This window comes from Pagrus pagrus (genome assembly GCF_965226575.1).
Source record: "Pagrus pagrus genome assembly, chromosome: 12".
Taxonomy (NCBI): domain Eukaryota; kingdom Metazoa; phylum Chordata; class Actinopteri; order Spariformes; family Sparidae; genus Pagrus; species Pagrus pagrus.
This window is the reverse complement of record NC_140196.1, coordinates 2531454-2555987: the sequence shown is the minus strand read 5'-3', so window position 1 is coordinate 2555987 and position 24534 is coordinate 2531454. Positions and strand designations below refer to the sequence as shown.

The window sequence follows — 24534 nt, the reverse complement described above, 5'->3', positions numbered from 1 at the left end:
TTTCCGAGTTTGTTATTATTTAAGTTATAGTTCAGTCTTTTTGTTGGATTTCTTAGTATTTAAAATTACCCAACAACTACTGTATACCTGACTTTCCTATAGTATAAAATAAATGTTACTATTGTAAAACAGGAGGTGTCGTTTCACTCTTTCTCACTGAAGTGCTTCACCCAAGTTATATAAAGTATTTTTTTTGTGTGTGTGTGTGTCAGAGAGAGTGTAAAAAGAGCCAAGATGGCCTACGTTGTGTAACAGTGATTATGTGAATTGCTTCCTGTGTACTCTGCGAAAAAAGTTGCTGCATTGCACCGTGCCTTGATAACTGCCAAAGAGATCATATCTGTAATGAGCATATTGACTATCAGATCACTCATTTAACCTCCAGCAGAACTGCTGTGGCCAACAAGACTGTCCTACACTGATATGAATCTATAGCTCCATAATAGTTGCATAAGAGAAACTTGCACCTTTCTCTTGACCTCTCTAGAGCTCATGAAGACTTCACAAACAGGTTTGACACCAGGCCACAGCAGTGTTTCCAGCTCCTGACCAAAGGTGCTGGAACAACTCCTTCTGAACAGAAGCTGGTGCAGCTATGGACCACTGACTCCACGCCGACCCCCAACAAGGACTCATCACCTACAGTGGCGGTCATATAATAATGGAAGGTTTCAGTTCCAATGATTTGGACTTTGGTTCAAATCTGAATTCATTATGGGTCTTCTGAAAATGTGACCAAATCTGCTAATTAAAAAACATACATACAGTTATTCTAATATTTGGTTAAATGTCTCTTGGCCATTTTTGATAGTCATCCACAAGCCTCTGGCTGAATTTTTAACCACTCCTATTGACAGAATCAGTGAAGTTCAACTTACTTTGTTGTCTTCCTGGCACGGACTTGTTTCTTCAGTACAGTCCACATGTTCTGATTGGGTTCAAGTCAGGACTTTGAGAGGGTCATTCCAAACCTCAATTCTAGCCTGATTTTACTATACTATACTACCAGCACCATGCTGGACAGTAAGTATGGTGTTCTTGAAGTTAAAGGCCTCACCTTCTCACCTCCAAACAGATTGGAAATGGTTCCAGGTGACTTTCCTGACTTGTTCAGATCAATAATGTGCTCTTTCTGATCAATGCTGAGCTCTTTAGACTTTTCCATTGTAGTATTTGTGGCTGAATCAAACAAGACCTATTAAAATGGGCCCAGAAAATTCACCAGCAACATCAATCATATAATCACTCAGAAGATGTTAAGAGGCCATGACACAAAGAAAACTGGATTCACACAACTTTCTATAATCACAGAAACTGTAATTGTTAGAATTACTGTATGTATGTTTTTGATCCAGCAGATTTGGTCATTTTCAGAAGACCCATAATAAACTCAGATTTGAAGCATGAAGCAAGTTCATGAATGTTTTTTTTGACAAAGTACTTTGTGTTCCACTCGTTCCATCACAGAAAAAGGACAACTGTAGAAATCACTGGAACTGAAACCTGCCATGATGTACATTTTATTTAAAAGCGTATGTCAACTTTTGATCGCAACTGTACATAGACCCACAAAACAAGGTCATAAAGGGACATGTTTGAAGCTAGTTTAGAGCAAGAAAAAAACAAGGTATATTTTTGATGAAAAAATTGACCTGCAGCAAAATCATACACTGAGAAGGATCTGTATGGTTATGTGACCAGTGCAACAAATGTCTGTCAACAAACTCCTTTAACTCCTATCAACAAAGTCCAAAAGTTACTCTGGCCTACTTACAGAAAATGTTCTAATCTATTTTTCATTGTATACTCTAACCTTTATCATTATCACAAAGTACAGAGACGTTGTGTAACACTGATTGTTTTGTTTCCTGTGCCTCCTGGTCGTGTGATTTCAGGGAAATCAACCTGATTCTTCTCTGTGCCGCCTCCTCGTAATGAATAAAGATGTGGGGGCGTTTCTGTCTCAGAGACGATACAAGGAGTCAAACTACAACACTGCCTCAGAGGATCACACACACTTCTACTGTAAGTACACTAATGCTGGTTTTGTTCACGTGCTGTTGCATGTATCAGTTCTGCTGTGTATATTTGTTTAATCAGAGTCGTGCAGTTTGGTTGTATGCCTGGTTGTTTAATGCTGATTAAAGAGAGGGAGAGACGGAGAGAGAGAGAAATAGTGAGCAAAGAGGGGAGAGATTGAGCAAGAGAGGGGGGAGAGAGTGAGAGGATGGAGAGAGAGAGAGACAAATAAAAAGCTACATCACTGGAACAAATGGATCGTTTGACACAAAGAAAAAAGTATCTTCATGTAAAACGTTTGCTAAATGAATGTGTTGTAGACATCGTTTCACAAAGTTTATACAGTTTCAGATACACAACAAGTCTCAAAACTGAGCATAGAATCAGTGTGTTTGAACAGCTGCTGGGAGTTAAGACACACAAGGTGTTTCCTTTAAACTTTAAACATGAATAAAGATGAATTATTTCACCCAGAGTCCATCACCTGTTAATCAGGAGGACAGTTTGATGGCCTGGACCACATGACACACAGAGCGCTCCTCCTCCTCCTCCTCCTCCTCCTCTCCCTCCTCCTCCTCCTCCTCTCCCTCCTCCTCCTCTCCCTCCTCCTCCTCTCTCCTCCTCCTCTCCTCCCTCCTCCTCCTCCTCCTGTTCCTCCTCCTCCTCCTCCAGTCAAGCAGAGCATTTTGCTCATATGCAGTCAGACTGAGTTGACGCTGACTCCAGAGGAATGACTGATTCTCTCTGTACAGCCTCATGCATTTTAAAATCCTCCGCACTGTTCACTCAAGGGGGGGCTATATATAAGCTGAGGCTTCCGCCCCTATCCTTTGGTTGTGACCAGAGTTTATACTCTCTGAGTGACCAATACATTTCATTCATTCATTCATTCATTCATTCATTCATTCACGTCACAATGTCTTCCATCGTGCTCAATAAGTGCAACATCTCGCCGTATCTCAACCCAAGAATGAAGTAGAACTTCATCAAATCATGTAAACGAGACATAATAATATAAATTGTTACTTTACTAAAACTTTCACTGAACAACATGATAGTGTTTTTTTCCTTGCGTGGCAGCAATACACTTCTGTCATATCACTGATGTAAAATAAACTTATTACATTGAAAAATGTATTATTTGTGATTAAATAATGGTGGTTGGTGATGGATTAGAGACCCCTCACAGCTTCCATTGGCTCCCACATAACTCGAGCCCTGATGTGTTGTATGAAGAGATACTTCACCATCTCAGCAGCACTACGCTCACTGTTTTGGGTTTTACATTTCCAGTGGGATTATCAGTTATTGCTCCTCATCTGCTGGATGTATAAATAATCAGCACTTTGTGAACACGTCTCTCTTAACAACTCCATAAGGTGAAAATATGTCTGTGTTTCTTTACAGCTTGTTCTGCTGAAAACATCTTGCTTGAATAGAATTATTACACACTTACAATATGAAACTGTATTCTGAACATGTGAATTTATGTATTTCCAGTTGACCATGATCATTTAATTGATCTTTTTAGGGGAAGGTGATTGGCCCAGATCTGAAGTCAGTATAATAGCTGCTGACAGGTGGTATGTATTTGACTCTTTACCTGTTTGTTTTGCCAGTTTATTTTTTATTTCATCGGCAAAAGAAAATGGTGACGACTAGTCAGTCATTTTCCATTTCACAGTATGCAAATTCATCATGACATTTCCTTTTCTCTCTGCATGTCCACAGTTGTGTTTGCAGGAAAATGAATTCAGCACTCAGCTCAGATCTATTGAGACCATTCTGATGTGAACACAGTGGATTAGAAAATATGAATTGGTTATTTAAATGTTGGCTTGTTGCAGCAGTATATTAAATAATAATAATCATCATAATAATAATCATCAGGTAAAAAACAAACGTGACTTTTCATAAAAGATGAAAAAGAGGCTTTTATTTTTTTCTAGTTTGGGTTTATATCGGTTTGTTGGCCCAAAATGTTCAGGAAGTTTCTTAATACACAGCAAATCAAATAGTCTTTAAATGGGAAAACATATAAATCATTGAAATTAGCATTATGAGGTTTGGACAGCAGGACAGTCACAGAAGTGAAGTAACTTTCTGTTTTCTCTGGTCTTGACTAAGAGATGGACCCTGAAGCGAGCAGAACGATGGAGGTGGCAGCGCTCGGCCGGCCGTTCAGCCTGGGGATGCTGTACGACTGCCGCAGTGATACACTTGTTCCTGGTAAGTGTTGACATGTAATCACAACAAGATGGTGGCAGCTGGCCTGAACTTGTGAGTTGAGGGCAGCCATTTTTAAAAAAAAGAAGTTGAAGTCCAGTTTAGATGTTTCAGAACTGGCCCGTCTCAGCTGGACTCAGCTTGTCAAGTTGCTGGTGGCTGGTTTTAGAACATAATGCGCACAATCAACGTTTCACCATTTTCTTTTCCTGTCCCGTAAACTTGCTTTGTGACACACATGCCCTTTTGTTTTCGCCATTTAATCATTACTAGTAATGCAACTGTAGCAAGTAGCTCAATACCACTGTGCTCATACCTATTTTAGGACGCCACAAATTATATCAGCTACTAAAAAGCCAGAAAAAGCCGGCAGTTAACACAGTACAGAGTTGTTGCAATTGAAACTATACAACGTCCCATTTAGTTTCATTAGTGTGAACTGGCAGGTTTTCAAAACGTTGCAGAGTGGCACATTCCAAGTTTCAACTCGTCTCCTCACAAATCTTTTGTCTGAACAGGGCTTTAGAGAAAAGTTATAAACCTTTTTAAACAGATAGTTGTTTAGTAAAGGATGTAGAAACACTTGCTGAGGCTACAAGCCAGGAAAACCAACACTGTAAACTAACTCATATAAGCTAGACTTACACAAGCCTTACTGACATGCAGTTCACATAATCTCTTCTTTTTGGCAGGCATGACACTGTGGGATGGCAATGAGCTGAAAAAAGATACAAGAAAAAGACCAAATCCTAACAGCGAGTTTGAGATAGTTGCATCTGAATCAATTGAGGACAAATCTTCAGCACTAAAGGTTGAAGCTTCTCTTAAAGCAAGTTTCTTGGGTGGACTGGTCGAGGTTGATGGATCGGCAAAATACCTGAATGATCATAAAACATCCAAAAACCAGGCCAGAGTAACACTGAAGTATAAAGCTACCACAAAGTTTGAGGAACTGTCGATGGATCATCTTGGAAGAGGCAATGTGAAGCATCCATATGTCTTTGATAAAGGGTTAGCGACACATGTAGTCACAGGTATCCTTTATGGAGCACAAGCCTTCTTCGTCTTTGACCGTGAGGTGTCAGAAAAGGAAGATCATCAAGACATTGAGGGTAACTTGAAGGTGATTATCAAGAAAATTCCCTGTCTTGCTATAGAGGGAGAAGGTTCACTGAAAATGGAAGACAAAGACAGAACAATTGCTGATAAGTTCTCCTGCAGATTCTATGGAGACTTTTGTCTTGAAAAAACTCCCGTCTCCTTTGAGGATGCAATACAAGTCTATCAAAGCCTTCCAAGATTGCTGGGAGCCAGTGGAGAAAATGCCGTACCAACGAAGGTCTGGCTGTTGCCACTGACATGTTTAGATTCTTCTGCTGCTAAACTTGTCCGTCAGATAAGTGTAGGATTAGTCCAGGAATCGCAGAGAGTCCTGGAGGACTTCAGTGAGCTGGAGATGAGGTGTAGTGATGCACTGAAAACCACCACTGCACAGCAGTTCCCACAGATTGGCACAAAGATTAAAACCTTTAGAGAGATGTGCTCTGAGTTCAAGATGGATTTCCAACAAAACTTGGCAAAGAAACTTCCATCAATCCGAGGAGGAGGAGAAGAAGAGGCTGTGCTCGCAGAGATCCTGAAGAAGAGACATTCTTCTCCTTTCAACAGCAACAACCTCAACAAGTGGATGGACTGTAAAGAGAGAGAACTCTGCATTTTAAAGTCTTTCACCAACATGATGAAAAACACAAAAATCATCCAATCTGAAAATCGTCTTCATGAGGAAATTCACAGTGCAGATCATGCTGTGTGTTTTGTTTTCACCTCACTGGGAAGTGTTGAACCGTACCTCTCAACTTTATCAGAGTACTTAAGACAAACAACCAAACCAGACAACCCTCAAGAGTCTCGTACTCATGATGTAGAGAAGGAACAGTGGTACCTTTTAAAAGAAGTAGCAGGTACAATGAGGAGTAAAGCAAAACTCTTCAGTGACTTCGCAGAGGCCAACAAGGAGAACAAGAAAATGAAGTTCTTGACAGTTGGTTCAACAGATGAGAGACAGAAAGGTTCAAGCATCGTCCTCTATAAAGACGGCTTCTCTGACACTGAGGACTTTGAGCCTCCTTCAAAGCCTGAAACAGTAACAGTCAGAGACATAAACCACAACAGTGTGACACTGAAGATTTCTCCAGCAAAGTTTGGAGCAGAGAACATCACCTCCTACTCTGTAGAGTACTGTGTCAGTGGACAGGATGGATGGAAAGAAAAGACATCACAAGCTGGAGAAGTCACAGTGAGCGATCTGAGTCCAAACACAGAGTATAAGTTCAGATGCAGAGCAGTGACCTCAGTAGGTGTTGGACCAGCTTGTGAAGTCAGTGGTTCCATTAAAACTTCACCTTGCAGTCCTCCTGGAAAACCTCAAGTTGAACCAAACTCAAATGAGATATTAGTTAGCTGGGACAAACCTGCTGAACTTGGACAAGATGTCCAGATCCTGAGCTATATTGTGGAGTACGCCAAAACAGACAGCAGGGTGAAAGAGGAAGATCTCCAGTGGAACCAAATGATGCTAATATCTGAAAAAATTATCATTTCAGGGCTCCAGTTAGAGACAGAGTATGTCGTCAGGGTCAGATGTGATTGTGGTGAAGCTGGACGAAGCAGAGAAAGCATCTCTGTTAATGTCTGCACAACAAAACGTGAATTTGAGCGTCTTGCTGAATACCTCCAAGCTGTTAGCAAGAAGATAAATTCTGAATCCCCCTCAGTTTACAAGCCTCCTCTGGAAGAAGAAGATATGGACATCGATGGATGTCGGAGGTATAACTTTGGCAAAGAAAGCATCAGGCAAAATCGCACGATAATGCTTCTTGGAGCGACTGGATCAGGAAAGTCCACTCTGATCAATGCAATGATCAACTACATCGTTGGTGTAGAGTGGAAGGACAATTTCAGATTCAAGTTAGTTGATGAGGATCAGTCAAGATCACAAGCTGAAAGCCAGACCTCTGAAGTAACTGTGTACAAAGTCAACCACCAGGAGGGTTTTAAAATCCCCTTCTCCCTGACCATTGTGGACACACCAGGGTTCGGGGATACCAGAGGAGTAGGTAGAGACAAGGAGATCACAGAGCAAATTCGGAGGCTTTTCACCTCCGTGAATGGAGTCAGTGAGATTGATGCAGTGTGTTTCGTCACTCAGGCCTCTCTTGCACGACTAACAGCAACACAACGATATGTGTTTGACTCGGTGCTGTCCATTTTTGGGAAAGATGTGGCAGAGAACATTGAGATGTTGGTGACTTTTGCGGACGGCAAGCAGCCACCAGTTCTTGAGGCAATAAACGTCTCTGAGGTTCCATGTCCAAAAAATGACATCGGGCTTCCAGTTCACTTCAAATTCAACAACTCTGCATTGTTTGCAGACAACAGAAGCAGCAGTGACGGGGCCTGTGATGAGGATTCTGATGAGGACGATGACAACTTTGATGAAATGTTTTGGAACATGGGTGCTAAAAGCATGGAGAAGTTCTTCACCGCTTTGGGCAAAATGACAACCAAAAGCTTGCTAATGACAAGAGAGGTTCTCCAAGAACGAAAGCAGCTTGAAACAGCAGTCGAAGGTTTGCAACCACAAGTTAAAGCTGGATTAGCAAAACTGGAAGAAATCAAGACAACCAAAGAGAAGATTAAAGAGCATGAAGCAGTCATGACTTCAAATGAAAACTTTGAGATTGAGGTGGATGTTATCAAGCCAGTCAAAAAAACGCTCTCAAAGAAAGGAGAGTACATTACCAACTGCCAGAAATGTTTCATCACATGCCACTACCCGTGTATGATAGAAGATGATGATGAAAAACGCAAATGTGCATCAATGGATAGGACCGGGATGTGCACAGTCTGCCCGGGAAAATGCATTTGGAGTGTGCATCTCAACCAGACGTACAGGTGGGAGTATGTTCAAGTAAAAGAGAAGCGGACACTGCGAGAGTTGAAAGACAAATATAAAAAAGCTGCAAAAGAGAAACTGACTATTCAGGACTTGATCGAGAGGCAAGAGGAAGAGATTGTTCACCTTCAAAACATGATAGTGTCTTTGATGGATCAGTCTGCTCACAGTATAACTCGTCTGCAAGAGATCGCCCTGAGACCAAACCCTCTAACCACTCCAGAGTATATTGACATGCTGATTGAAGGGGAAAAGTCAGAGGCCAAAGAGGGGTACCAAGCCCGAATACAGTCTTTGGAGGCAATGAAAGAGGGAGCAAAAATCATTTCCAAAGTACCCAAACGAGACAAACTTACAAAAACGGAGGAGGAATTGTCTGAAGAAAAACAGGAGAGGCAAGAAAAGAAAGGCTTGTTCAAGAAAGTTACAAATTTCTTTGGATTTTAGGGAAAAACATGGCATACCTGCAGGTCTGCAGCCATGTCAGCACTGTGAGGCTGCCATTATAGTATAAACCAGAACCAAAATCCTGAGGCCTTTTCACACCACCACCTAGTAACCACGCCGACGTTTTGTTCTGGTTGTAATGTGCTAACATTTTGCAAGTTAATGCTAAAGTTAGCATGATGTATTACACTTCAGCGCTCACACAAAGCTTGTTAGGATGCAAAGTATAATCTGTTTTATCTTCTTGTCATCAAGAAGCTTTGTTAGACTTTTGGAAACTTGGACCAGCTGATGGCGCTACGTTAAAGGGGCACTATGTAGTTTTGGAAAAGAAATTTAAACTCAGAAAGGTAATATTTACAAGATTAAAAGTTAATATATTCAATAAAATATTCATTTCCATAACTGATAAAAACAAGCCATCAGCAGAGGAAAATAAGGAACCAGAACACTTTTTGAAGCAGGCAAAGTCGAACTGTATGAAATTGTGTTGTCCTCTGAGGACAGTTTGTTTATTTATTTCAGTCAATGAAGATTTTTCTCTTCTGATTAAAAATTCTGACCCAAAACTACAAACTGCACCTTTAAATAAATTCATTCTTTGTGAATGGGAAAGATTTCACTGCAGTTCATCCGAAAGTCTTTCAGTTGGCTAAGAACACACTGACCTGGATTGTCATGCCACGCGACATAAACTTAATGTTTGTTAAATACGGAAATTAGTTTTTTATCTGACACGTGATGTCATTTATTGATCTGTCGGCTGGGCCACTGGTGCCATTAATTCTTGATACAGATTTTTGTCCTCTTATGTTTTATTAATTATATTTAGTGATTAGGATCAGTCTTATTCTATGCTGATGATTAAAGACATTGTTTTTGGGGGTTTGCCAGTTTCTGTAACTTTTTTGTGTTTTAGAAGATGATGATAACAAAGACTGTAACACAATTGCTTTATATTTTACATGATCAAATTATAGGTTTGATACAGTTTTTGTAAGGTTAATGCTGCTAACCTTCAGCCTGTTCAAACTACAGTACCGGTGAGTGATTTATGTGCAGTTTGTTGTGTTTAAACTTGTTCTCAGCACTGGAAATGTTAACCATTACAGGTGAGCTCCAGTATTTACCAACATTTATAAAAAGGGAGCCTCTGCAGCTGTGGTTCTGTCAGATCAGCTATGACTACTTAATTTAATCTAGTTAGAGAGGCAGGGATCTCTAAAGAATCTGAGATCAAGTACTGAAACAGTGATTACAGATATCAGTAAATTCAGCTTTAACATGTATTCTGTATTTTAACCCATGATGCATTTTGTGTATTTTCTTTTCTTTTTTTAAATGTTGCTCAGTTGTACTTCAGAAAAGAAAGCAACCTAATGAATAATCTCATTGATGTTTTGTCAGTAAAGATGTTTTCTTTCACTGATTATTGGATTGTTATGTGATTGACAACTGATAATACATTCATTTTGTTGGATGCATGTGTAATGGAAAATTATATTACTAGACTCTTGTATGAGAAATGATTATGATTAACTCTTATATACTTATTACGTTTTACATCGTCTTCATATGTGCTTCCCACAACAACAAAACCATCATGCTACCTTGTGATTGTGCTAGTAACCTCTCCAAGGTAGTGGCCCTCTCTACACGTGCAAAACGCCGGGGCTGAAGAGAAGCGAGCCTGCGTCCCTGCATCTATTTCAGCCTGATAAATTGAATCATATTCTTAAAGACACGTAGATGATTGCGATGTGTTGATCTATTGCATAATCAGTGTTTGCTTAAGGATCAAATATATGCAGTGTTCTTTATGAGTGTTGGAAATAATCACATGACGTGATCAGTAATTTCATACTTGCCAAGAATGATGATGATGAATACACTACTGAGTGAACATGTGGTTTGCCTCCTCCCAGCTTGCAATGAATACTAGGAATAACTATGTTCCACAAAAACAGCTATTATTGCTTTTCGACTATACAATATGTGATAAATTGAATCCTGAGGGAATGTTTGATGTTGTGTTGTGTGTAGTTTGTGCATCAAAAGGGAGGAGTGTCATGGAAAATTATATTACTAGACTCTTTTATGAGAAATGATTTAACTCTTACATCATTATGTTTTACATTGTCTTCATATGATCGTCCTACATCCTTGAAAATGCTTCTTGTTATGGGAACAGAATCTGGCACAGACATGAGAAGGACACAGGGCACCTCCTTTCTATCAAAAAGGTTTCTCAACCGTCTCATCTTGTTCTTTCTGCAGACCGCATGCCACTCTGTATGATTGTTGAACCTTCTTTATAAAGAATAAAATCCTCAAAAGACAACTGGTATTCCTACAAGTTTATTTCAGATATCTCTAATAAGACAAATTTCCACCACACGTTTGTTGTCTTTTTGTCTCAGCTGTATTTTTCTCTCTTTAGTCTCAATCATCCTTTATTATTGGCTCACACAGTTTATTGGAGGTAAATTGTTATTTCCAGGTTATGTAGGTTCTAAATAAGTTTATATACTTTCTACATCTGACTTTTTATAGAACATTATTATTATTATTGCCACATGGGCTCTTGAAATACTTCAGTCTAAACATATAGCTAAATATATTCAAAATACTTAAGTTAAAGTGTCCGATGACCAAACTTATTCAATTATAACATGTTCGTTTTCAGCGTTTTGAATGTATTCCCTAAATGTGCGTATTAAAGTTTTACTCTTACATCAAACCTGACAGATAAATGATTGGAAGTTTTCAGGACGAGTAAGAAAACATGAAATCAGCTTTGACTGCAGTGGAGAAGTAAAGAGGGTCAGGCAGAGTGTTCAGTGAAGGTGAGCAACTTTATTTGTGTTCAGGAATGTCAAAGAGCAAAGTGAGTCAACGTCACAGCTGCCTGAAGGTCACTGCAGTCAGGGGTGGACAAAATAACAGAAATACAGTTCTTACAGTTGTGCAGTAAAAAATCAGTTTGATGAATCTGTTTTTTTGGAGACAGGTGTTGTCTGGACTTGACGGTCAATTCTGAGGCCACAAAAAGTCGTAAAGATCAGAAACTGCAGCCTCAAGAGTCAGTGTTGGTGCCTGAAGGTGAGTTTTTATTTTATACAGGGAAACATTTAAGTGTTGAGTGCAAGAACACGACAAAATGAACAAAAAGATGCCTCGAGATGCTTTCAAATGTTATTCACAGAGCTGAATATAAAATATTATCAACATTCAACTCGAAACTTTGTTCTTTGTTTTAACACATTTTAACATCATGACGACACGTGTGACAAAATGCCTTTAGCTCCATTTCACATCCCGTGATGTGTGGAACTGAGAGGGTTTACAATAAATTACAATAAATAAAGTGTTTAATTTAACTTCTGAAACGTTCCGCAGATGTTTTAGACTTCCTCAGTCTCTTACATCGTTTTAGTTGGAGCCTGTTTGATGGGATTTTTTTTAGTTTTCACACAAGTTGCAGCCTCAAAGACGACCAGAGTCAAACCAGCAGCTCCATGACAACATTATAGATGGTGAGTGTTCGCTGCAGAGCTGTGTGATTGTACGTGAGGTGTTGTATTGATTTAATCCACCTCCGTCAGCAGGTTTCCACCCTCATGAGATTCTTTTGGTTCTTGTTGAATCTGATGAAACTGACACTTCACAACAAACGGCACATCGAGTGAAACCACAGTCGACAACTGAAATCGATGAAACACATACTCGAACAGCATGTTACATAAATATATACATTCAGTAGAATATTGTACATGTCATATCCACAGTGAAGTTCATGTCTGGAATCTGTCGTTTTTTGAGCAGTTTGACTTATTATTATTTTTTAAAGGTCAGTAAATCACATTTTCACGACCTGTGAGGGAAACTTATTTGACCTTTAACATCAGAGCAGCCTCGTAAAAAACAAACAAAAAAAACATATTGACGTCTGTGTATTTGTAACTGAACAGAAGAAATATTGTAACAAAGATTACAGAAACTTATTAAACAAAATATTAGTTTTCTCTGAATCAGTGTTGAGCTGCCACATCAACCCTTCAACTAACAATGAAATAAATTAAAAACACTTTTAAAAATACAGCTAACTGTTTTCCTGCTGAGTCTTTTTGTTGCGGTGATTTGCTTTCAGTCGCCAGATGCCGAACAGTGTTTGTCTTTCCTCTTACACACAGTGAAGTCACAGTTCAGCCGGTCAGTGCCGACGGCCATGTTGGTACGACGAGTTTGTCGTTTAAACTACGATGAAATTAAATATCGTCCCTGCGTGATGTCATTCAGATTTAACATTTAGAAATATTAAGATAAAACAAATCTGGGCTTTAATGCGCTTCCTGAACAAGCAGCGGAGATCTTTGACAGGTGAGCGTTCAGTATTGGATGTCATCACTGTTAACATCTGTTTCACAGCTGCGTCTTTCTGTCCTCTCGTCATGAACATTTTCATTTTCGTCATTTTTAAACTGCCAATGGAAAAGAAGTCCTTTAATCAGAACATGAATCGTGAGAGTTCATTTGCAGCTGATCAGGCTGGTTGATTAATTGGACGGATTTCCTGCTCATTCAGCTGAACGTTCACGTTATTATACTGTTTCTTACTACGTGAGGAGTTTTAAGCTCCTAATGTGATGGATCGTCAGCCGTCAGCTGATCAGACTGGACGTTAACATCCGATATCAGACCTCACTACTGCGATCTATATGCAAATAAACATGGACATCACTGACACGTTTTCTTACAAAGCCTAAATAATGAAGAATTCATCAGAGACAGACTTTCACAAAGTTTATAAAGTGTCTCCAACTCAACAACTCACTAAATTAAGACATTTTCAAAGGGAGTCTGGTGACTTTCTCCACGAGGACAAAGAAGTAGCCTATGCTGGTTACGGTTTAGTGTATTTGTAAAATGTGACATGTTTATATCAATAAAATGTTTCTTCTTTCATAAATTGAGTGTAAATGGTGAAATCAGTGTAAACAGTGTGTTCAAACAGCTGCTAAATGTTGGCAGGTAAGACTTTAGCACTTTAGACACAGAAGCAGACAGGCTGGTACAGCCATGCTGCCACAAACTGACACTTTTTACAAGGAAACAAACAACTGACTGTTTTCATTTAATGCTGAATTTACAAGGAGGAGACGATGATTTAGGATTTGCTGCAGCTGTGCGATACGTCACAAAACATTTCTGGAGCTTCACAGTAAAACAACGTTGCATCGTCCTCCTAAACAACTGAAGTAGCTGGAGACTTGATTTAAAAAACATAAAATGTCTCCATACAGCTCGTCTGCTGGAATCCAAGTTACAAGTTACTGTCCCGAGTGATGGCTGAGCAGTACAGTAATCTTAATCAGCTTTCTGAAATTATCAAATAAATAACGTGGAGTGCAAAGATAAAGTAGCAGAAAATGGAAAAACTGAAGCAGAGTACCTCAAAAGTACTTGAGATCATTGTAGTTGGTTACATCCCTGGTTATTCTCGACTTTGAGACTAAGATTTACATTCTTCTTACTGTAAACCCCTCGGTGAACCCCTCACTGACCTTCTGCATGCTGAGATCTTCACTGTAGCTGCGTCAGCGATCACCCCGTCTGATTTGAAAAGACGAAGCTTGGTCGAGCTCTCGCTTCAGTTTGTGTCTCGGGGCTTCTACAGACTTGGATTACTGCAGACGAGCTGTACGGAGCCATGTCGGGTTTTTTGGTTGTTTTCTTCCATTTTGAATCAAGTCTCCAGCTGCTTCAGGTGTTTCACAGAACGCTGCAACGCTGTTTTACTGTGAAGCTCCAGAAATGTTTTGTGGACTACGAGACTTCACCTGACTTTATATCATCATGGAGGGAGGAGACGATGACTGGATTTTACTTTTTGGGTGAACTGGTCCTTTAATGGCGTTAACCTCTAAACAAAAACATCAAAGCTTTTCTGGTTCCAGCTTCTGAAATGTGAATATTTGGTGGTTTTCTTACTTATTAATTAAGCTCACGGTATACAAACGTTGACCTAACAGAACCTACAGGAGGATTTTAGAGTGTAACTTGTGACCCGGTCCAGTTGCTGTTATGGCACTTTGAGATCAACTGTAATACCAACGTGGTTTGACTCAGCAGCAGAAACACTCATCAGATTAGTAAGAGAAAAAGAAATCAGTAACATAATGGTTAAAAAAATGGAATTAAATATGTAACTTCCTACGTAACATTTCTGTTCGAACTTCCTATGAAAATACAAACTAAACCGAAGTGACTGCTCCGTCTAGAACAACTAAAAATACGTTACACGTCTGAAGGAGACGCTGAGATGCAGCTCCTCTCCTTCAGTATCCCAGGTCCAGCTGGATTTTGTGCTCAAATATGGCGATTAGCAGCATTATGCAGAAGCCCAGCAGGATGCCGGCGTTCTGCAGGAGGAAGAAGCCGCAGTGGCTGAAGCCGTGATCCCCGGCGTCGTTATGCAACATCTCCGGCACCTGAGGAAGAAAACGACACGTGACGTCAGACTGCGGGAAGAAAACTGCTCGCTCCATTCACCGTGCTGAAGAGCGGCACGGACGAGGAACGAATGATTCACCAGGTTGAAATGAAGAGTTGTCTAACAATACATCATCGAGATCGCCATAGCTGATGGCTACGTAGCTTAGCACAAAGACTGGAAGCAGAGGGAAACTGCTAGCCTAAATCTGTCTGATCTGCAGGTGCTACGTCCCCGGACGTCGTACGAACATTTCCGTGTATGTTCTTTAATTTCCTGATTTAATCCTTCTGTCTGGTTCCCTGTGTGAGTGTGTGATAGGCTGAGTGAATGATGACTGTAGGTTGTCCGAGGGAGCTGATTGGTTCCAGCCTCCGAGCCAGAAGTTTTAAAGGCCGGCTCCTCCCACTTCCTGCGGGCTCACCTGGCTCTGCAGCCGGCAGCATGTCAGCACTTCTGTTTGTTTTTAAATGAAACCTTTACAATACTTTGCTGCTGGCGGTGATTTGAGATGACAAGAGGGGCGTGTCATTAATATGTTGCACCAGGGTTCCCCTCTAGGCCCTGGTGGTACCTACATGTTGATCTTGTTGATTTGTTATCAAGCTGGGTCAGCAGGAACTTGTGGAGTCCATGTAGCTCGAGTGCACGCCGTCATAAAGCAGAAGGGAGACGAACCAAAGACTGATGATAATCTGACACAAAGCTGAAGCATCAGAGCGCAGCGCAGAGCAGCGGCCACAAGAGGGCAGCCTCGGACAACACAAGCTGAGACAGCAGCGCTTTGTGACAGCTCACCTCGCTTATGTTGTTTTTATAACCCTGTTATGTGTGTGTGTGTGTGTGTGTGTCTGTGTGTGTGTGTGTCTGTGTGTGTGTCTGTGTCTGTGAGAAGAGGCCATCTGGTCCTGAAGGCTGCTGCTCTCCGAGCTGAAGCACCGGTGAGAGTCACACAGTCGGGTCGGTCCAGACTTGTTGAGTGGACAGAACAGATGCTGCTGACTGGATGAGGGCAGTTTCACTTCTCCTCTCTCACAGAAGAACCGATCATGTCAGGTTTAAACTGCTTCCTCAAGACCTGATTCACTCTGACAGCGCACATAAACACATCTGACACCACCCTCAGAGACTTTTCTTTTTCTTCTATTCTGTTGTTTGGAAACGTTGTAATAGTTATTTTTTATTCACGGCTTTCAGTTCATAAACTGTGATCCGATTTCTTAATTATTATTATCATTATTACTGTTGTTGTGGATATTAAGCGTCAGGCTGCAGTAAACCCACAACTCCTCTTAATAAAAGGGCAAAAAAATATATACACAGATGCCTTAAAGGGTCACTGTGTAGTTTTGTAGACAAAATTCTCAGAATTTGAGGGTTAAGTGAATAAACCAGCTGCTCTCAGAGGAAAACAAGGTCCCAGAAAACTGAAGCTGGAAAGGTGGCAGGGTCCGCCACTCATAAACACAGTAAAACTGTGTTGTCCTTTAAGGTCAGTTTAAGGTCAACACCCGCCAAACTCTGAATGCAGGAAGATTTTCATTTCGGCGACGTCTCTGAAGGTTTATCGAAATGTTTGTACCAAAACAGTCGTGTGATTAAAATCAATGTTGAGTCTCGGCTGTGTTTTGGTGTCGTTACACAGACAAATTGCTTCTTTGTCGGAGTTTCACACACAGCACAGGACTGCGACACAAGTTTTCTCTTATTTTCCTTTCCGTCATTACTTTCTTGTTCTTTCACGGCAGCATTTTTAATAATTAGATGCTAAAAATCATAATATTTATTCATTTATCCATCGGCAGATTTTAACCACAAATCTCCGAAACACCATTTAATTCTTAATGTAAATGTCGATATTTGTGACAAAAAGCCTGCGGTGACGACTCGCTCTGCTAAATAGCTGCAGAAACTTACTTAGCTGGAGGAAAACTGTGTTCTGACGTGCAGCTGCAGAAAACCCACGTTTGTGTTGAGCTTGTGTTAGTCGTTGACTCACCATGTCCACCAGAGCCACATACATGAAGAGCCCGGCTGTGAGGGCGAATATCCACATGGAGATGTTGGCTGCGTAGTGTCCGATCAAGATACCGGTCACCATACCCAGGTAGGCCATCATGGCCGACAACACGTTATACAGAATGGCCTGACGCACCGTCATACCGGCCTTCAGCAGCACCGCAAAGTCACCTGGGAGACGGAGCAAACAGGTAAACACCCCAGAGAGGAAACACGTCTTCAAAGAATCATATCACAAAAAACTGTCACAGTATGAAGTCGAAACATTTCTTGATGATTTTATATTCTTTCCTCATTTTATTAAATGTGCATTATGTGATTTCTGCCACTAGGGGTCCCCCCAACAAAACTTAACAGGAGACGTTACTGAGGAGAAGAGAGTCTGGATTTCCTGGAGGAAGAAACACCCGGACATCAGATTCTGTTCTGATCCGACGGGAGCAGAGCTCAGAGATTACTTTGTAACTTCTGGGATTAAAAAGTGGATTTATCTTCACTCCTGTTGATCAGCCTGACTGCAGCAGTGACCCGGAGGTGACCTCCACTGTCGCGTGTTTCAGTTCTGTAATGTTGACTGCTGACTGCAGCTGGAGGGGAAATGAACGTGACGTTACAGCTGAAGGTCTTACCTAACTCATGAGGCAGCTCGTGACAGAAAACAGCCACAGAAGTGCTGAGACCGCTGGACAGACCCTCAGTGAAGGCAGCTCCTGCAGGACGACGGCAAAACATTCAAAAACAAGTCACCACCACGGCTGCTCTATAATAATATAACATGAGCACAGTAATATTCATATAATGTCAACAACATCATGTGGTGTTTTCAGCTAATTCAACCAACTCAGGCTCGAAACAGCTTCACAGTTTCACATTTTTATAATAATGAAAATGTCGCCCAGCGAATCACCAGGCTCCGCTCTGAGACCAGAGTAACACCCACTGACCGATAGCGAGGCCGTCGCTGAAGTTGTGCAGTCCGTCTCCCATGATGACCATCCAGGCGAGCGCGGCCACGCCGGCCTGCTGGAAGTGCTCCTCCGAGTAGGAGTGGGAGTGGCTGTGAGGGTGGTGGTTCTGGGAGTGGTGGTGGTGCAGGATGTGGTGGTAGTCGTGGTGGTGGTGGTGCATGCTGTCGGCCTGGCCCACCGTGTCGTGGAAGTGCGAGTGGCATTTGTTCTCGCAGTCCTCGGCGGTGTAGGCCGCGGCCCCCGACGTTCCGGCGTAACTCTGCGGAGAGACGACGGACACCTGCGGCGCCAGCATCACCTGCTCCTCCTCCGACACGCCGCCGGCGTGCAGGCTGCTCGAGTGGTCGCCGTACATACCGGCGCCGTTGGTCTCCACATCTGGAGAAAGAAAGACAATGATTCATTCTTACTGCAGGATAGTTTGTCACTGATATTAGAAGTTTGACTGAAGATGAACGAGGCCGTCGTGTCAAGATACAACCATGACTGGATTTTTGAGTCTCACCTTCAGTCGGCTTCAGGTCGTTCTCCTCCAGGGCCGGCTGCTTCTCTGGATCTGCTTTGTCGTTCTGATCCCACTTCTTCTGGATCTGTTAGGACGGCAGGAACACCTTGTAATTATTTCATACAACTGAAAAAAACAACCACAGCCACTTGTTTCCACTTAATAATAAATATCACTCAATAAATGCCATCTGGTTATTTACTGACTTTCTAAATCCCACTGCAAAAATAACTAACAAGTAGTAATTAACTCAGATTTATAAAATTCATTCCTTAGAAAAATACAGCAGTTCAATTAGATCAATTAATACAGATGAAAGTGAGGACCTGTGTTTTATAACGTCCACCTTATCTCCGTTCTAATGAAGCAAACATGAAAAGAAATCGGACCTTCTGTTTCTTGTCTTTGTACATTTTCCCCAGCGTCAGGAAGTGTTCGATCAGAAACATGAAGTAGACTCCGCTCAGAGCCGTCAGGCCTTTCCACACACCGTCCAGGTTCTCCTCCCCCTCGTCGTGGTGGTGATGTCCATCAGAGAAGTTCGTCATTGAATCCTCGTGGTGGTGATGGAGGCCTCCCTGAGACTGAAGCATCGGCAGGTACGAACACAGAAAGGTGTGGATGAGACGAGGCGGACGACAGGAAAACAACTGAAAAGCAGCTGGAGAACAAACTGCCACCGATACTGAACGCATCACTGCTGTTTGAACTGAGTTTAAACCCAACAAAACCAGGTCTTTGAACGCCTTCTTTTCTTTAGGTTTGTTCCGACTTGAGGAGATCTACTGCAGGAGACACACTGACTAAGATGTAAGTTCCTCATACAACCCCACATCAAAAGACCCTGAAGTTACAGATCATCATGTTCCTGTACTGAGAGAGGCCCGTAAACAACCGTCCAGTCGACTCACGTGGGGGATGAGATGAAGGAAGGCGTCTCCGCTCAGCGTGCCGACAGCCAGCGCCACCAGGAAGCTGAGGAGGAACTTGAAGAAAACTCTGTTCATGAGCGGGATGAGGACGACGCCGAGCAGGGAGAGCAGGCTGATGATGGTGATGGAGATGAAGCCGCCGACCCACGCTGCAACAGACGCGTCAAAGACACTTCAGCTCACTGAGACGTCTCTAGAAACTTCTACATGAATCCATAAACGTCATGTGATCTTACCTGTGGTGATGCTTTTGCCACCTTCTCCACCGGGGCGCTCGCCGTGGTCGTGGTGCGAGCTGTTGTGGTCACCGTGGTGACTGTGACCATGTTTATGGTCTGGAAATAAAGATAAAATAAAATCAATCTTGCTTTGCCACATCGAAATATAAGACTACTATGAAAATGTTCTGATAACAAAAGATGATCAGTCACAACCCTCCTCGTCAGAGCTTCACCAGGTGTGTCAATTTCAGATGTTTATAACTATAACAAGGCTTCAAAGCGAGGCGTCAGCATCCACTACAGCCACGAGAGGTCTTTGCGAATACAGTCATTAAAATAAGAGGTTGACACACAAACACACACACAACACTCCCTGTAGACAGTCTGCCTGGGTGGTACCAGTATAAACTGGTAGATCTGGACTGTTGACGTGCACCTGAACGCTCTGACAGGTGTGTCAGTGTGAGAGTCAGCAGGCAGGTAACAGTTAAGAACTAGAATTACTGCATCGCTGTTGTTTGCCTCTGCACACCAGCCAAGTCGCCGTTCCCGAGCGGTGCCGCTGAATAATGTCCAGAACATTTTCTGCAGAATATGATGATGTCACAGTGCATCCGACCTCTGACCTCTGTCTGAAACCAACTGTCACAACTTCATCGTTTTATCCTGTTGGACATTTCTATGTTATATTTCACTGTATTTATTGTATGAATTCTTGCGTTATGGCAAAAAATGTGTGTGCGGTGAGGTCACAGTGACCTCTGACCTCTGACGACCAAATCAGTTCATCCTCGATGTTATCACTGCTGTGGTAACATTTGGGTTATATGTTTATTTATTAGAGATTGCACAGACTCCTGCCGTCGATGGGCTCCTACCTCTCTCGCCGTGTCCTGCGGCGCGTCCATGCAGGATGCACGCTCCGCCATCGATCTGGTGGAGGAGGGCGGGGCAGAGGAAGCTGAAGTCGCTGACGGACACACCCGCCTGCTGAGACATCCCGTGTGAGGAGAGGATGCTGGAGGCGCTCAGACACTGGAGGCAAAACACGAAAACACGTACGAGGAGAGATATTCAGGTTTTAACAGGAAGTTGTTCATTTAAACAGATTCCTTTACAATATTTTACATTTTTAAAATTCATTTTCCATTTTTTTTTTTGTAAATTTGACACTGAAACTCAGATTGTCACAAATATCCAACTTACCTCTGTGCTGTCCGCGCTGTTGTTGTCAGGAAGATCCTGGTGTATGTGCTCGTTGGCGTGCTCGTTGGCGTGGTCGTGGGCGTGCTCGTTGGCGTGGTCGTGCTCGTGCTCGTGCTCATGCTCGTGCACGTGACGACTCTCCCGGCTGACTACTAGGTTGCTGGTTTCTGTGCCGTCGTCTTGACTCTTATCAACTTCAGGTTTCACCACCACCTGGGCGCCGTACGCCGCCGTGGTGCCGCCCTCCTGAGCCGCCGTCTTCTTGTCGTCCAGGCCGGCGTGGATGTCCTGGTCTTTGGAGACGTCAGGGCTCTTTGGGAACTTTTTGGCCGGCGGTGGTTCGGCGTGGACGTGTTTCTGGTGATGCGAGTCGTCATGAGGATGGTTTTGATGGGGGCCTTCGTGGTGGTGGGAGTGATGATGATGATTATGGTGGTCATGGTGACCCGCTTGCTCGTGATGTCGCACCATGACGTTCCTGATGCGGTCCAAGCCCACGTTCTCCAAGAGACGCTTTAACCCGGCCAGAGAGATGGTGCCGTTTTCTCCGTATCTGAAACGATTTAACGGAGGTCCCTGCTGTCAACGCACAAATGTATCTACAAAGACTTTCACTGTAAAACATTCACATGAAGGAAACAGTTTATATCTTGGCCCGGCTCCACTCGGTCTGACTCGGCTCTGCAGGGATTTGTGTTTCCACCACAGCTGGAAATCAGAATTGATGATGGTATTGATATCTATACGTCTTCAGTGGATTTAAAGTTGTTTTCATTATATTTTTTCCAGTTAAGTGTTAAATTGTCAGAAAGCTTCACGTGATCGCAGCTTCAAGGTGGTTTTACTTTCAGTTGTTAATCATTTAAAGCGATAAAAAATAAAAAACACTGAATTAAACAGTGACTGTGAGTGTTGTACTGTCTGGAGCTCACCTGTTGAACAGAGCCTCCAGGTGTTGTCTCTGACTCTCCTTGGCTCTCTGCGAGTCCACCACGGCCGACAGGAAACGCACCGCGCCGTTGGTCTCTGCGGTGGTCGTGCTGCAGTCAGAACCGGTCGACCCGCCGCCAGACAAACTCACGGCTAGGAGAAACATCACAGCCGCGATGGGTCGACTCCTCTTCTCATCCATCGTATCTGAGAATAAACAAGATGTTTTGCGATTATAAAAGATAAAAACACTAAACTGACGAGAACAATCATCAAAATCATGCAAAATAAATCCAATGTGATGATTTCCTGCGGTTTCTCTGTTATATCGTTATCGTGACACCTTGAATTATCACTGCACATTTAAAAAGACCAATATTTCCCTCATTGAGTGGATTAGTACAGTAGTAATTAGTAACTTTAAGTACTCACTGCAGACAAAATGTCTTCCGTCTATAATAATACAGATTATTAATGTTAGTGACGTGTTGGTTACTGTCTGCAGCATTTCATGGAGGTGATTCTGCACATTTTATACACTGTTTCATTTACTTTATAACAATTAATCATCATTAAAATGTGCATATTTAAAACTGGTGCAGCAAACAAGCTCAACATTTCCTCCTTAAGTGGAGAGGATGAATGAAGTAGTCCCTCAAAGTTTACTCCAGTACTTGAGTAAATACACTTCTGCTGTTGAATCAACTGAAGTGAACGTACACACACTGTGGTTTAAATGACACACACACACACACACACACACACACACACACACACACACATCACGCTGTTACACAATGGAAAACTTTAACCAGACATGATGTGTGAATGACGGAAGGCCTTTTAACGGATTATGGCTAATTCTGGATGTGAGATTACAACAAAACTCCAATTATTCATCAAATCCGATGTGATCACAGGATGCTGATCTCATTATCCGGCAGATAAACCAAATTACAACCCACAGACGGCGGTGTTGAGGCCAGACAGATGGACAGTTAGGTGGGTGAGAAAGCTGTAAAAGATGTTGTCTAGTTTGTTGGATGTTAAGCCGAATTAAAGAGAAGAGTCCGATTAACTGGATTATAAAAAAGTTCGGTTATGTTGAGACGGTTTTCATCATGTCACGTGACATTACATTAAACTTAAAGGTTTTCTGAATGGGGTCTGGCGCACGGCTCATACAGATGAAGGCTTGCGGACGGCTGGAAACAGCTACTTTAACCACGCAGGCGGCTCATCTTCAGCATCAGCAGACACGGGGTCTCGGGGCAGGTGGTGGTGATACTGACACGCTCGTAGCTCCGGCGCCTCTTCGGTTTCTGACAGTAGGTTAGCCGCGTTAGCAGCGCTGCTAGCCGCCGTTAATCGTCAAGTTTTGTCGGTGGATGCTGCCAGGTGGCCGCGGCCCGGGCGCGGGGCGCGGGCCTCGTGTTGCTGCCGAGGCTCGGCCGCAGCTCACAGCGACATCAAGCCGCACACATATACCATCCTCCTCCCGCGGTACGACCGGCCGTGTGTGTCCGTCTTCGCCCAGAAACACACACACACACACGCTGGAGGTAAACAGTAACACGTTGGGTCGTTGCGCTCCGCACCAGCCCGGTGCCGTGTGCACAAAGACGGGAACCCGGAAACTGAAGGCAGCCGCTGCCGCCGCCGTGCGGAGCGGACATGCCTCCCCCGCCGGCCGGACACACGCAGCGACACGACCGCTCCTACACGAGTGGAAACAACTCACAGGGGACGTAGGTGCTGTTCGGGTCCGCTCCGGGTGGTGTGTGAAGGCTTCGCGGTGCCGCTCGGTCCCGCTCGGTCCCGCTCCGGTAGTGAAGGCGGATGGATGTGGTTTGTCTGTGCTGCCTCCACGGCCCGTCGGAATTCAGAGAGACGCTCGGCAGGGCGGAGGAGGAGGGAGGATGTAAAGCTGGCCAAAGCTCTGGGGGGGTGGGGGGGTGTTGTTAGGCCCCTCAGTGCATACTTTAAACCAACAAATGAAACTGGTGACTATTTTTAACTCATGTAGGCTAATTAAAACAGCCTAAGTGTTATTCTTAAGTCCAGTAGTGCAAAAACTGAGAGTAGAGGAGATTAAAACACAAAAGCCACATTTAAAAGACGTTTACTGAGCTGTCAGAGTCACGCTGAAGAAGGTGGAGGTGTTTTTTAAGAGTTATTCTTGCTTTTCCTGTCGGATGAGTGACCTCGACAGGAGCAGCAGAAGACCGGGACAGAGGCCGAAGAGGTCGGTGTGTCTGATCCATAACAACACGGTTAAAGGGAAACAGAAGGAAAGAAATGTTGTGAGGGAACATAAAAAATATTGTGAGGGAACATAAAACGTGTGAGGGAACATACATGTTGTGAGACGACTCGGGAGCCGATTAGTTTTTTCTTTCTTTTTTAAAAATGTATAAATTAAGTCAAGATAAAACAACACAGAAAATCAACCATCATCATTATTGATCATCAAGTCAAACTCCATGTAGAAAGCTGATAGCTTCACTGCTGTGTAATGCCGAGCAACACCCAGAGACGGTGGGTTGGAGGTTTTGTCCCAGCAGCACGTGAAGGCACCACGGGAGGACCTGCAGATGCTGCTGTGAAGAGGAC

The 24534-nt window shown here is 42.9% G+C and overlaps 2 protein-coding genes across 4 annotated transcripts; one reads left to right on the top strand and one right to left on the bottom strand.

Annotated features, from left to right (window-relative positions):
- The first annotated feature begins 1950 nt into the window (after nucleotides 1–1950).
- Nucleotides 1951–10988, top strand: LOC311266431 (uncharacterized protein). Its single transcript, XM_084368786.1, has 4 exons — nucleotides 1951–2025; nucleotides 3551–3602; nucleotides 4147–4248; nucleotides 4938–10988. Exons 3-4 carry the CDS (start codon nucleotides 4149–4151, stop codon nucleotides 8645–8647), a joined length of 3810 nt encoding a protein of 1269 aa, XP_084224912.1. The 5' UTR covers nucleotides 1951–2025; nucleotides 3551–3602; nucleotides 4147–4148; the 3' UTR covers nucleotides 8648–10988.
- Nucleotides 10989–11483: 495 nt separating this feature from the next.
- Nucleotides 11484–23821, bottom strand: slc39a6 (solute carrier family 39 member 6). Of its 3 annotated transcripts, none has more exons than XM_084368795.1 (12): nucleotides 23663–23821; nucleotides 21924–22128; nucleotides 20992–21544; nucleotides 20664–20820; nucleotides 19801–19899; nucleotides 19544–19713; nucleotides 19022–19216; nucleotides 18633–18717; nucleotides 18104–18505; nucleotides 17789–17869; nucleotides 17140–17330; nucleotides 11484–15138 (listed from the first exon to the last, which is right to left on the bottom strand). In XM_084368795.1, exons 2-12 carry the CDS (start codon nucleotides 22121–22123, stop codon nucleotides 14986–14988), a joined length of 2286 nt encoding a protein of 761 aa, XP_084224921.1. In that variant the 5' UTR covers nucleotides 22124–22128; nucleotides 23663–23821; the 3' UTR covers nucleotides 11484–14985. The 3 variants fall into 3 exon arrangements, with proteins under 3 accessions (XP_084224921.1, XP_084224922.1, XP_084224923.1); XM_084368796.1 differs by lacking the exon at nucleotides 23663–23821 and adding an exon at nucleotides 23107–23570; XM_084368797.1 differs by lacking the exon at nucleotides 23663–23821 and adding an exon at nucleotides 23141–23570.
- Between the last annotated feature and the right edge of the window lie 713 nt (nucleotides 23822–24534).